The sequence below is a fragment of the Megascapheus bottae genome, chromosome 10 (assembly GCF_031878675.1).
Source record: "Megascapheus bottae isolate mThoBot1 chromosome 10, mThoBot2.hap1, whole genome shotgun sequence".
In the NCBI taxonomy this organism is placed as follows: domain Eukaryota; kingdom Metazoa; phylum Chordata; class Mammalia; order Rodentia; family Geomyidae; genus Megascapheus; species Megascapheus bottae.
In genome coordinates, this window is record NC_143518.1 from 53,509,466 (window position 1) to 53,522,111 (window position 12,646).

General features: G+C 49.1%; 1 protein-coding gene across 2 annotated transcripts in view; it reads left to right on the top strand.

The window, feature by feature from the left end:
• Positions 1-12,646, top strand: part of Plxna2 (plexin A2) — a 215,905-nt gene that overhangs the window by 179,925 nt on the left and 23,334 nt on the right. For both annotated transcript variants that reach the window (XM_090341281.1, XM_090341280.1), the window contains exons 14-22: positions 1,850-1,967; positions 3,753-3,889; positions 4,934-5,101; positions 5,251-5,344; positions 7,817-8,056; positions 9,015-9,158; positions 9,447-9,681; positions 10,719-10,861; positions 11,405-11,673. In XM_090341281.1, coding sequence (XP_090197407.1) covers positions 1,850-1,967; positions 3,753-3,889; positions 4,934-5,101; positions 5,251-5,344; positions 7,817-8,056; positions 9,015-9,158; positions 9,447-9,681; positions 10,719-10,861; positions 11,405-11,673 — 1,548 coding nt within the window. The remainder of the gene's footprint in view (positions 1-1,849; positions 1,968-3,752; positions 3,890-4,933; positions 5,102-5,250; positions 5,345-7,816; positions 8,057-9,014; positions 9,159-9,446; positions 9,682-10,718; positions 10,862-11,404; positions 11,674-12,646) is intronic.

The window sequence follows — 12,646 nt, forward strand, 5'->3', positions numbered from 1 at the left end:
ATGATTTCTTCCTGCTTTTCTTCTGGCAGACTAGTCCTGCAGAGAGTCCACAGGCGATGAGAGAGGAACAAGGGGAACCCTGATTAGAAGAGAATGAAGGGCTTATCTACTTCCTCTGCCCCGCCCCCACTACCCACAATACATAGCTGCCTCTCTTCAGGAGCTCCCGAGGGTGTGGGGAGTAGGTTGTAGAATAATAGCAGACACTCCAAACAGGAACAGGGCCAACACCCAAGAAACAGGATGGGAGAATTGTAACTCCAAGCAGGTAGGCGCCTGAAATTAACCACACACAAGAACCTTAAATTAAGCTTCTCAAATGCTCCACTAATGAGGTTTAAGGAGCCGGTTACGTGACAAATACTAATTGATCATTACTATCATGCTGACGTGGGTTCATAATAAATTTATTTTATTCATAGAGAAAGGGAAGGGAGAATATTCTTCTATGCACGTTCAGTTCTTTCTTGTGGCATCTAATATGCTAAACGTAATAAGACAGTTATGGGATGTTAAGTAAATATCCGCTCGGAGTGAAAGTACTTATTCAGGATTAACTGTTATGAAGGGGATGGAGACGAGCAACATGCCGGGCGCGTGAACATGCGGCGTGTTTGTTTAATGCAAGTTTTATTACATCGGAATGAAATCTCTGTTTAGTTACCTTCCTTCCTACAGAAGCTGTTCAGATAAGCATCAGTCGGTTCAACACCGATCTTCCCCACCGAGCCAGGATAATGCTAAGGATTAGTGGAAGGGGGGGTCTGCTTTCCAGGCTCCCCACTAAGCAAACATACCAGGGACACCACACTGCTTTAACTTTGCAACGGTGTGGGAAGGCAAGAGGAACCCTTCTCTCCTTGGGCACCATTCCCAGCATCCTTTCCTTTTTTTCAGAGCTGGGAAGAACCCTTTCTCACCTGCCTTAGGCCTTGCAGTTCCAGGAAAGGACCCCCAAGGGATTGATTTCTTAAGTCCCTTCCCTGCCCTCCACTGCCTGCGCTTTCTAAAAGGCTACTGTGATGAGGCTACAGTGTCTAAATGGACAGGATGACTTATGTCAGGTGCCAAGGAAGTCACCAGTAGGGGTATTGATCGGGATGGCTGGAGAGAACTCAGCTCACCTCCTCCCTCCTGCACTCCTGCTAGCACGAGGCGTGACTTCCTACCCCGGCCCAGTCACCTACCTGCCTACCAGCTTATGTGCTCAGCCCTTGATTAAGTGGGAAGCCAGCTCAACACTCGGCCTAATGAACCAATTCTGCACCTTCCTCCCGTTTGCTCATCCCCAGGCTGCACACCTCCCATTTTGCCGGGAACTACTGCTCTGAGCTCTCACTAGCTCACCAGCTTATCTGTCCACTTATAAAAACTCACTGCAGACAAACAAGATCACAGTTGAAACAGTGTGCCAAACAAGCCCTTACCCAATCTTTTAGGGAGTAATGTAATGTTGGCTTTTCTAGAAAAGAGTATACTAAAAGGTTAACCCCTGCATTTCTCTGCTGGACATTCACTTTATTTTACACACACACACACACACACACACACACACACACACACACACACATGTGCCACTGGGGTGATCAGAGAATTGGGCAGTATCACCCACAGGACTTTCGAGATGCCTACTGTATAGGCAGACTAATGCTAGGAGAGGGCAAGCCAGAATCCCAGGGAGCACAGCTAGATGGCTGGCCCAAGCTGACTCTTGGTCCAGCACTTTTGCACAGTTGTGATGAACCATTTACTATAACTGGATGGATGAGAGACAGGGGATGGGAGAGACTGAGGGGCGGGGATGGAAGCCTTGCCCAGTCTCTCACGGGAACGTGTGTTGTCCCCTCAGGATTGTCTGCGAGATGGGCCACGCCCTCATAGGAACCACCTCTGGGCCTGTGCGTCTGTGCATAGGAGAGTGCAAGCCAGAGTTCATGACCAAGTCCCACCAGCAGTACACCTTTGTGGTAAGTATCAAGACTGGGACTGGGTTACAGAGAGAAACAAAGGCACGGGTCTGCTCTCCCAGAGATACCCACATGCCCTTCCAGGCTGGGCAGTCCCAGACCTCTCAGACTAAAGGCCAGGAAAAAGGATTTCTGCCCTCACTGCTTTCTATCCTACCATTCTGGAGAATAATGGACTTGTGATTAACTAAGCTGTAGAGACCCAAGTCCCAGAAGCCCACAGGTCAGAGTCCAAACAGGGCCAAATGCACCCTTACTTAGAAAGCAAACAAGGGTATGGGTTCCAGCCCTTTGTCCTCCAGTGTGATACCTTGGTAAGGTCCAGCCCAATCAGTATGAGCCCATGAGAGGGTCTCATTAAACAGGACTATATTTATTTACCTGCTTTGCCTCCTGCCAAGGCTATTTGAATGGGAGTTTAGGAGAGTCACTGAAATCTGAGGCAGGTCTACATACTGGACCAGGCAAGGGGACATCAGAGATGGTCACTGTGTGCAGCAGTGTGTTATGCACCCCCTCAAACCTGAAGGCATGTCTGCATGCTTAGACAACAAAGCCTTATATAGGCTTTCAACAAGGCTGGCACTGGATTCTCACCGAATCAATATTTGCTGTTGAGGTCCTGGTGTCTGCCTGGGCTAAATTCATACAGAATCGATAACTTGCTTCTGGGACCCACGAGTCCCTTTTCTAGCACTTACCACCCTCGCCACATCAAGTACTTCATTAAAAAGCTTTAACACAAGCAGATGGGGTTAAACCAGCCTTGCTAAGATTTCTGAAAAATCATTAGGCCACAAAATTCTCTTCTCTCTAAAGCATTTTAACTGCTTATTTTTAGAACTTCCAGACTGGCTCCTCATCTTGGCATCTCTACCTTTTACTCGTGCTTTTCTAGAACCACAGCCTGTCTACTGCCAAATGCTCTGCCTCCCCCACCCAGGGGAGATGAGAGGCAATGATAGAACGATAAGCTAGAGAGGGAGCTGTAGACAACAGAGATCGGAGGGGCTCTAAGAGTAACTCAGTCCACCCTTGAAAAGGAAACAAGCAGATGTCCAGGATGATCCTAAACCTTGCTTTGGTGCCCACACAGCTAGTGAGTGGCTAATGCAAATTAGAATTCATACCTGTGTCATTGCTCAGTTAAATGCACTTTGCAGGCCCTTGCCCTGTAAGCAAGATTCCTTTCTGATCCAGGCCAGTTGTTTTGGTACATCTTAGACTTGACATTTCTTTTGAGCTTTGGGCTCTGAGTGATAATTTTGTGAATTTACTAGAAACTCCCAGCCAGTAACACATCACCCACTTGGTGAGAGTTGGAAAACCCACATCTAACGTTTACCAACTGCACCAGAAACCCTCATATACTTAGGGAAGGACAAAGGGAGGTAGCTGTGTATGGGCCATTCTGGGGCTATCACATCTCAGAAGCCCAACTTAGACGGGGTGCTTTGTTCAGCCTTATCGATTTTGTGCCAAAATAATCAGGACAGGTTCTAGATAGAGAAGCATTTTCAAATGATTCTCAATTTGTAAACTAATTGATAGATTAGTCAGTGTCACTTCTGCTTTCCTTTCAGTGTTATGAGCACAAGACTCTCCAGGGAGTTAATTCATTCCAAAACACCATCCTCTCCTTCCCTGGACATAGCCTCAGAAAGAGTAGAGTGAGCAGTTGCAACTACAAAGAGCAGGAAAAGTACCTCCACTCCAACCAGAGGGTAGTCATTGGGTCTAGCCTTGGGCCTACATCTGTGACCATTCCTCTGTTCCTTTCCAAAGAACCCTTCCGTGCTGTCACTCAACCCCATCCGAGGACCAGAGTCAGGAGGCACCATGGTTACCATCACAGGCCATCACCTCGGCGCTGGGAGCAGTGTGGCTGTCTATCTGGGCAACCAGACCTGCGAGTTCTATGGGTGAGATGCACTGAAGGCCAACCAAGAACCGTATGTCTGAGACATGTGTATACATGTTCCTTTGTATGTTTGTTCAGAGGCCTGGCCTGCCACCTCCATTTTACCTCCTGGGCCCAAACACTATACCAGCCACTTTTAGAAATATAGACCCCTTGTCAATTAATGTCTGATAGATTGTGACTTTTAAAGGTAAATTAAAAAGGACTCCCTGGGGCTAGGAGCATGGCCTGGTGGTAGAGTGCTTACCTAGCATACACAGAACTCCAGATTCAATTCCTCGGTACCACATACACAGAAAAAGCCAGAAGTGATGCTGTGGCTCAAGGGGTAGAGTGCTAGCCTTGAGAAAGCCTAAGGACAGTGCCCAGGCCCTGAGTTCAAGCCCCAGGACTGGCAAAAATAAATAAATAAATAAATAAATAAATAAGGACTCCCACCCTTGACTCTCTAGTCACCATGAGGAACTAGCATCCATGCATCCATGGAGAACCTGAGAAATGTGGAGGCTGCACTCCGAGCATCACTGATGCATTTAAAAAATAAAAACTACTTTTGTCATCTATGTCCATGAGACCTGGGCATACTAAGACCCAGAGAGAGTATGGAAAGAATCCATAGATGAGAATCCAATGGGCATAACATGACCTGTCTGACAATTTCCTTGCACTCTAAACTGCCAGAACAAACACTGCCTGTTTGTCATTGTGTGAGGTAGGTTCGAAGTGTATATGTGTTGGCAGCCTGATGCCTTGGTGTCTCATAGTCCAGAAAAGTCCAGAACAGAAGGATTCCTCCATAGTCTATTGGAGCCCTGTCCTTATCCCACATTCTGTATCTGACTCCCCCCCAACCTCCCACACACAGTGTGTTCCCTCCCAGCTCAGTGGGAAAGAGACACTGATAGATGCAGATGGGGGAGCATGTGCTATCATCCAGAGCAGAAACAAGTAGCAGTCTGCCTCCTGGGCAATACCTCTGACCAAGGGAAGTCACCTTTCACCTTGGTCTCAACGTTTCATCCTCCTCCTGTTTCTCCCCCATCAGGAGGTCAATGAATGAGATTGTGTGTGTCTCACCTCCATCATCCAATGGCCTGGGCCCAGTTCCTGTTTCTGTGAGTGTTGACCGAGCCCGTGTGGATAACAGCCTGCAGTTTGAGTACATAGATGACCCCCGGGTGCAGCGCATTGAGCCAGAGTGGAGCATCACCAGGTGAGGCGGAGATGAGCAGCTGGATGAACTGGCTGCCATGTGGCTGGATCCCCGCAGCCCCTGGGTGGGCTCGTGCTAGTGGTAGGGAGGGTCACAGTAGCAGGTGTAAGGGAGGGTGTACCTAACCAGCCTCTGTCTCTTCCTACAAGTGGCCACACTCCACTGACCATCACAGGCTTCAACCTGGATGTCATTCAGGAGCCAAGGATCCGAGTCAAGTTTAATGGCAAAGAATCTGTCAATGTGAGTACTGGTCCGTCTGGCCCTGCCTGACCCATCATGACGATGCCATGAGCTGTTGGTTAGGCAGGGGAATACCTGCATCCTGGAAAGGGAAGTTGGGGTGAGACTCTGAGCCTGGAAACATGGTCCTTACAGCGATTTTGAGCATTACAGCATCATATCTTGTCAGAAGATAATATAGTGAGCGTATAAAAGTCCTGGCTTTCGAGCTGATGATACAGCACAAAAGGGCTCCTGTTTTATGATAATGCCCACTCGGAGGTCAAAGGAGAAGCAATGTGGGACGTGGAAGGGGACATTAGCTCCTCATTCAGACATTTCCGAATTGGAAGCAAGACTCCACCATCTATTAGCTGCACATCCATGATCAAGTCTCTTGACCTCCCTGACTCTGTGTTGCTCAGTTGTAGATGTGATGATAAGACCTCACTTACCTCTCCAGCTCATGGCCAGAAGGTACTTGGTAAATAGTCATTAATACAAATAATTCTGGCCCAGTTGCTAAGATAATCAGGTTGATCCTTTTACTATATCTCTTTATAGGGACTGGCCACATAATTTAAAAAGCAAGAAAGAAATTCTCTTAATTTGAAAAAGCAGAATGTCTGATATATTATTATAAAGTTTTCAGTCTGTTCTGGTGGCTCCATCACACTTTTTTTTTAGTCAATATCTTCTGAAATGTTATTATATTCATAATTACAACAGGAGATGCTGTCGTGGTCAGTATTTTTCATGTGGATTACTAGCATTACTGCTCCAACCTTCAAGGGGTTGGCAGGCTAAGGTGGAGATGCAGAAGATGGTGTTGGATGCTTCCTTTTATCCCCAAGACATATTCCCAGTGGGCTGAGAGATTCCCTTTAAACTTCTAGTGCAATATGACAGAGTGTCCGAAGGTCGGACCTGGGCAGGGCTCAGGGCTTACCTACTCCAACCCCCACTTACTACAGAGCTGTGGGAACCTAAGGTCAGAATGAAAGACCAGTCCCCAGCAATAAAGGTGACTTGTGGCAGGACCATGCTAGCTCCCAAGCCTCTAGGCTGTGTAAAGTGCTATCATGCCAGAGAGCACCCATACCCACCATGGGTACTATCCTTTGAGCTAGATGAACACATACTTTTTGTTCTAGGTCAGAATTTGGTCCATGGGGAAAGCTGGAAGCTCATTCCATTCCATCCAAGCCCTCCCAGTGGTTCATCACCCCTATATTCATTTTCCTGTGCCCCAATGTCCCCAGCTGCCACATGAAAGAAACATTTAGTTAGAAAGGAGCTGCTGACATGTGTCATAAAAAGAGTAGGAACAGGTACTGACTCCATCTACAGTGAGAATGGTACGGTGAGCTGTTGGTTCAAACTCTTGAGTTCCTTCCAGACAGGGAGGACTTGGACTCTGAAGTTCTTATATAATCTCTATACAGGTGTCAGCTGTTTTGTAATTTCACACTTCAGTCTTGCTCCTGAACAGGAAGCCCTAATGTGTGCTTGTTGGCAACACACATACACGCACACACGCACGCACGCACGCACGCACACATAGTCCTGCCAGGACAGCATGTACTTGTAGGGACTGAGTTCTCAGTGCTATCTGAGAGTTCCCTTGGCAGTTCCTGTTGTGCCTCAGCTTCCAGAACTGAAACTTGTGGTGCTGGTTGAGAGCCAAGGCCAGCAGGCAGCAGTGCAGGTTTTCTTCTCCAGCTGTATGTGGTCCTTTAGTGGTTTCTTCAGTCTGGCTGTCGCCTTGGGCAACCCCAGAACTAAACCACCAAAGGAGAAATGGCCTAGATTTTGCGAAAGTGGGGGCCAATCCAGCTAGAATTTTAAATGGCACACCAAGTCTACAAAGAAAAAAAAAAAGATACTTTGTAAACCCAGCACCACTTCCAGGGTTTGGGTTACTCTGGTGTAGGATGAAAGGCTATGTGGCTACAGAAAAGAGAGAGGCTCTGAGTAAGATGTGGTATGCGTTACAGGATCCTGTTTACCTATTAGTAAGCATTAATTACACATCTACTATGCCCTGGGAAAAGTGCTTCTGTCCTACTTCCTGTTATGCACTACACACACATGCACTTATGTACCCATACATACTCTCCCTCAAAGAAAGAACCAATGTTTCCCATCCATTCATTCATCTCACAGTGTTGGTTAATTGATGGTCTACCCTTTACCTCTGTGACTATTTCACTCCATAGCCGGGCACAAAACAGGTTCTCAACCAATGCCATGTTAATGAATGAGTGGCTGCATGAATGAATAGAGGAGGCTTAAGTACACCTCCCACCTCCAAAAATGTCACCACTCATTTTCTTAAGCATCTCACACGCAATTAAAACAAGCAAGTAACCCCAGTGACAACCAGGAAAATCAAGCTGAGGGCAGATTGGAGGATGTGCCCCCAGCCTCTCCCTCCCCCCCAATCCCCATCCCAATACCTGGCATTCAAACACTGTTTTGGGGGTTCCATAGGTGTGTAAAGTGGTGAACACGACCACCCTGACCTGCCTGGCACCCTCTCTCACCACGGACTACCGCCCAGGCCTGGATACAGTGGAGAGGCCAGATGAATTTGGGTTTCTCTTTAACAACGTCCAATCCTTGCTTATTTACAATGACACCAAGTTCATCTACTACCCCAACCCAACGTTTGAACTGCTCAGCCCTACTGGAGTCTTGGATCAGAAGCCAGGATCACCCATCATCCTGAAGGTAGGGGATCGTCAGAGCAGTTCCCAGCCCAGGCCATAGGGGGAGAGAACACGCCCTCCTGCTCCCTGGTCCTCTGCTTCTTCCGTCTAGACATGTGGACCTCTTGAGATCCACAGAGCTCCTTTATAGACAGTTGGGCAGTGATGACACATTTGACACTTAGGATTCCCAAATGAATAATTGGAATTTTCTTTCTTTTTTTTTTCTTGGGCACTGGGAGATAGAGGTCTTCAGTGGCTTGGGAGCATATCTTCCATTTCACATGCCATTTCCTTGGTCATGTAACCATATACACAAGTCTTCTGGTATCACATATCCAAAAGTTTGGTGGCTGTACCATTTTGACTTGTACCACTTTTAACCTCACCCCAATTTTTTTCTTGGATAGTGTTTTGTCCCTCCTGCCTCTTTCCTGCTGTCTTTTTTCCCCTTTCTTTCTGTGTGTGTGTGTGTGTGTGTGTGTGTGTGTGTGTGTGTGTGTGTATGTGCATGCATGCTCACGCGCACGCACACACACACACACGCATGCATGTATGCATGTGCCAGTATTTGGGCATAGGCTATGTCCCTGAGCTTTTTCACTCAAGGCTAGGTCTTTACCACTTGAGCTTCTGGCTGGTTTTTTTTTTTTCCTGTTTAATTGGAGATAAGAGTCTTACAACTTTCTTGCCTGGCTTCAAACTATGCTGTCTCCTGAGTAGGTAGGATTATAGGGAATGAGCCCCTGGCATCTGTCATCTTGTTTTCCTCTTTGTATCCATTCCCTCTTCTCTCCCTTCCCTCTTTCTGAACTGTGGCTGGCCACCAGAAGGCCCCTCCAAAACCTTTGTGGAGGGATTCTTCCCTGGTTTTCCCGTTGCTGCCCTTCCCCTGCCTCCTTTTAATCTCTTTTTAAGGAGGCAATTAACTTCTGCAGGCATGTGTCAGTTATTCCTTTTAAGATTACCGTTCTCTACAGGGCAAAAACCTCTGCCCTCCAGCCTCTGGAGGGGCCAAACTCAACTACACAGTGCTGATTGGAGAAACCCCTTGTGCCGTAACCGTGTCAGAGACGCAGCTGCTGTGTGAGCCTCCCAACCTCACAGGACAGCACAAGGTCATGGTGAGTGAGCCTTCTCCCTCCATCCTCACTTCTCCCTGCCCGCCCCCCTGCCCATGTGGCCCTGTCTTTGCACTCACACCCTCCATACCTCCTCATCTCCACATCCCACATTAAAGCAGACAGAAGTGGAGGAAAGCAAGAAAATCAAAGCAAATACCAACAGCAGGGGCTCTGGGTGTGCACGTGTGCACTGTGTGTGTGCTTGTCTGTCCTGTCCTCGCTGACGCCGGCAGGCTCTGACAAGTTGCCAGGGTTCTACACCTGTACGCATCCGTGTATAACGCGCAGGTTCACGTGGGCGGGATGGTGTTCTCGCCTGGCTCGGTGAGTGTCACCTCAGACAGCTTGCTGACCCTGCCAGCCATCGTCAGCATCGCGGCGGGCGGCAGCCTTCTCCTCATCATTGTCATCATCGTCCTCATCGCCTACAAGCGCAAGTCTCGGGAAAATGACCTCACGCTCAAGCGACTCCAAATGCAGATGGACAACCTCGAGTCACGTGTGGCCCTGGAGTGTAAGGAAGGTGAGTGGAGATGCGCCCTCTCCAGCCCCATCTTTCTTCACCAGTCTTCCTGCTCTCCTCCTTGCTCCTCCACTCCATACCTTCATATCTCACTTGGACCTGCGGTTTTTCCAGAAATGTCCCTTTGTCCCCGCCATCCACCCCCTCCCCCGGACCAAAGAAAGCCTATGAAGAATACCCACAATGAGAGACCCAGGCCCACTTACATTGTTCTATTACCACAACCTGATTCAACCCACACTCTGGCAATTCCATTCTAAGCCACCGTGGCCCCAGAGTCACAGCCTGCCTCACTCTTCATCTCAGACCAGATCTTCCAAACAGCTATTTCCTGCTGCTAATATTTGCAGAGGCATCTTTGCCATATGGGGGAGCAGCAGCAAGGAAAGCAGAGCACATCCCTCCTCCCTCCCCACCCAATATCTCCCCCTCCCACCCCACCCCTTCCCTGTCCCCGGGTTTGTTTTCTCTCAGTGCTGAAGGCTGGGCTGCATCCTCTGAAGGCCGAGCTTGCCCGTGGCCTTGGCTATGAATGTGCGTAGGAGTGGAGACTGTGTTTTCTCCCGTCTTCCCACGCAGCCACAGCCATGAGGTGACAAATGTACCTGGCATTCTCTCGGGCTGAGACCTGGCAGGCTCTCTGGGAAAACATCTCAATTAGGAATCAAAACATTTCTCCTTTTACTACAAATGGCATTCTGGGAAAGAAGCCCTCTGCCAGATGAAAGGCAAGAGCTGCACTGGGAAAGGTGGGCCGAGGCTCCTTCTGGTACCAGCCTGCGGGGTTTGGGTCCCCAGAAGAGGGGCCTGCCCAGAGGGTGAAACCTCAAAACCCTTTACTGTCTGTTGGCTGAGCATCTGGTAGCCAGGGCTCCCCAAAGCTCTTATATTTTAATTTATTTTCTGGCTTGGAAAAAGGCAGCAATTTGCCTAGTCTAGTCTTTTCTACACTCTGTACCCTCGATTTCTCTCCTTCACAAACTTCTCCCCCAACTGGAGTACCCCCTGCAGCTCCCTGTCTCTGCTCACTCTCACAGCTTTTGCTGAGCTCCAGACCGACATCAACGAGCTAACCAGCGACCTGGACCGCTCAGGAATCCCCTACTTGGACTATCGCACCTATGCCATGAGAGTCCTCTTTCCAGGCATCGAGGACCATCCTGTCCTGCGAGAGCTGGAGGTAATGCCAGTCTCCTGGGCGCCATCCACCAGCAGGGACACAGGCTAACCCTAGAATCCCAGGTGGGACCCAACAGCACATAAATAAGGTTAGGAGTCAGAAGGGGCCAACAGCACAGAACTACATCACAGCTATAGCTATCAGGAAGAGGACAGCTAAGGAAGTATTCAAGCATTTGAGGACAATACCAGAGTAAGGGTTGGGTTTGGTCTTTTTTTTTTAATTAATGGCTGAAATTAATGAAGATCTTGCCTCATTCTAGAAAGGATTGAAGGTGGTTTAAAAAAAAGACCTGGGATGCCATGGGGCTTATTGATTTGTTCATTGGAAAGAGAGATTATGGGGAGATTAGTAAACTGAAGATGAGTGATGGGTCACCTGTACAGTTCCCTTGGGAGAATCACACCGTTCCACAGAAGCCAGTCCCCTAGCTCAGGTCAGGGCCAACTGGTAGCCTTCAGAGAGCAGCCCCCTGGGAGGGGCCTGGACATAGCATGAGCCTGTCCTCTGAGGTGTCTCTCCACACTGTCCACCATCCACCAGGTTCAGGGCAATGGGCAGCAGCACGTGGAGAAAGCGCTGAAGCTCTTCGCCCAGCTCATCAACAACAAAGTGTTCCTGCTGACCTTCATCCGCACCCTGGAGCTGCAGCGCAGTTTCTCCATGCGTGACCGGGGCAACGTGGCGTCCCTCATCATGACCGGCCTGCAAGGACGCCTGGAATATGCCACCGACGTCCTCAAGCAGTTGCTGTCTGATCTCATCGACAAGAACCTAGAGAACAAGAACCACCCCAAGCTGCTGCTCCGGAGGTCTGACCTGTCACTGGAGGGGTGGCCAGGGGTTCTCACTACTCAGTGCCCAAGCCCTGCAAATGACCAGCCACAGAGTAGCCTCTGTCCTCACATTTGCCAGCATGGAATCTGATGTCCCCGTGGTCCTGGGAGACTACAGGGCACACACGCAGGGCTTGGAGGTCAGCTTGAACACGAACCCTGCCACCCGCTAAGCTCTGTAATCATGGGTGAGCTCTACAACCTCTCTGGTGTGTAGGTCCCTCTCGTGGCTTCTAGAAATGAATGGTCCAGCCTGGTGACCACTAGCTTATATGGTGCTATTACTCCAAATAATGAAGTGTCAACCTTTGTTCCTTGGTCATGCTGGCCACACGCCAAGTGCTTAGTCAACTACCACCCATGGCTGGCAGTCACCACGCTGGCTAGCACAGGAAGAGGTCATATCTATCATGGTCCTGGCTGGATAGGCCCAGACTGGGGATGTTGTATAGCCTGTATGCCCAATGCCTGGATTGGAATTACCAGCCTTCTCACCTGCCCCAGTGGCCACTTCCCTGACAGTGCAAAGATTAAGAGACATAACATTCCCTGAGGTTACCCTCACAAGAGGCCATGGAGGGCACAGGTCCATGGCTCCTCTGGGCAGCAGGGCTGAAATATGCTACCTCCGTTCACCGCCCCTCCTCCTTCCTTAGCCTTCCATTCCTGAGGTCTCAGGCTTCCAGGCCCACGTGGGGAGTGAGGAGAGAGGAAGAATGGCTTTGCTTTATGAGCACTGAGCCCCCATCCTGCCAATCTGAGCATTAGAAACCCTCATTAAGAACTGTTGTATTTAAATTAGAACTAATCTCAGACACAATGCAGAGAGAGGGTGCTGGGAGGGCCCAGAGAGAAAGCTACAATTTCTTCTGCCATTGTCACTTTCTCCCAGGCCCAGATTGCCACACAGCCCTGGTAAATGCCTGGGATTTACTGCAACCAGAGGGTG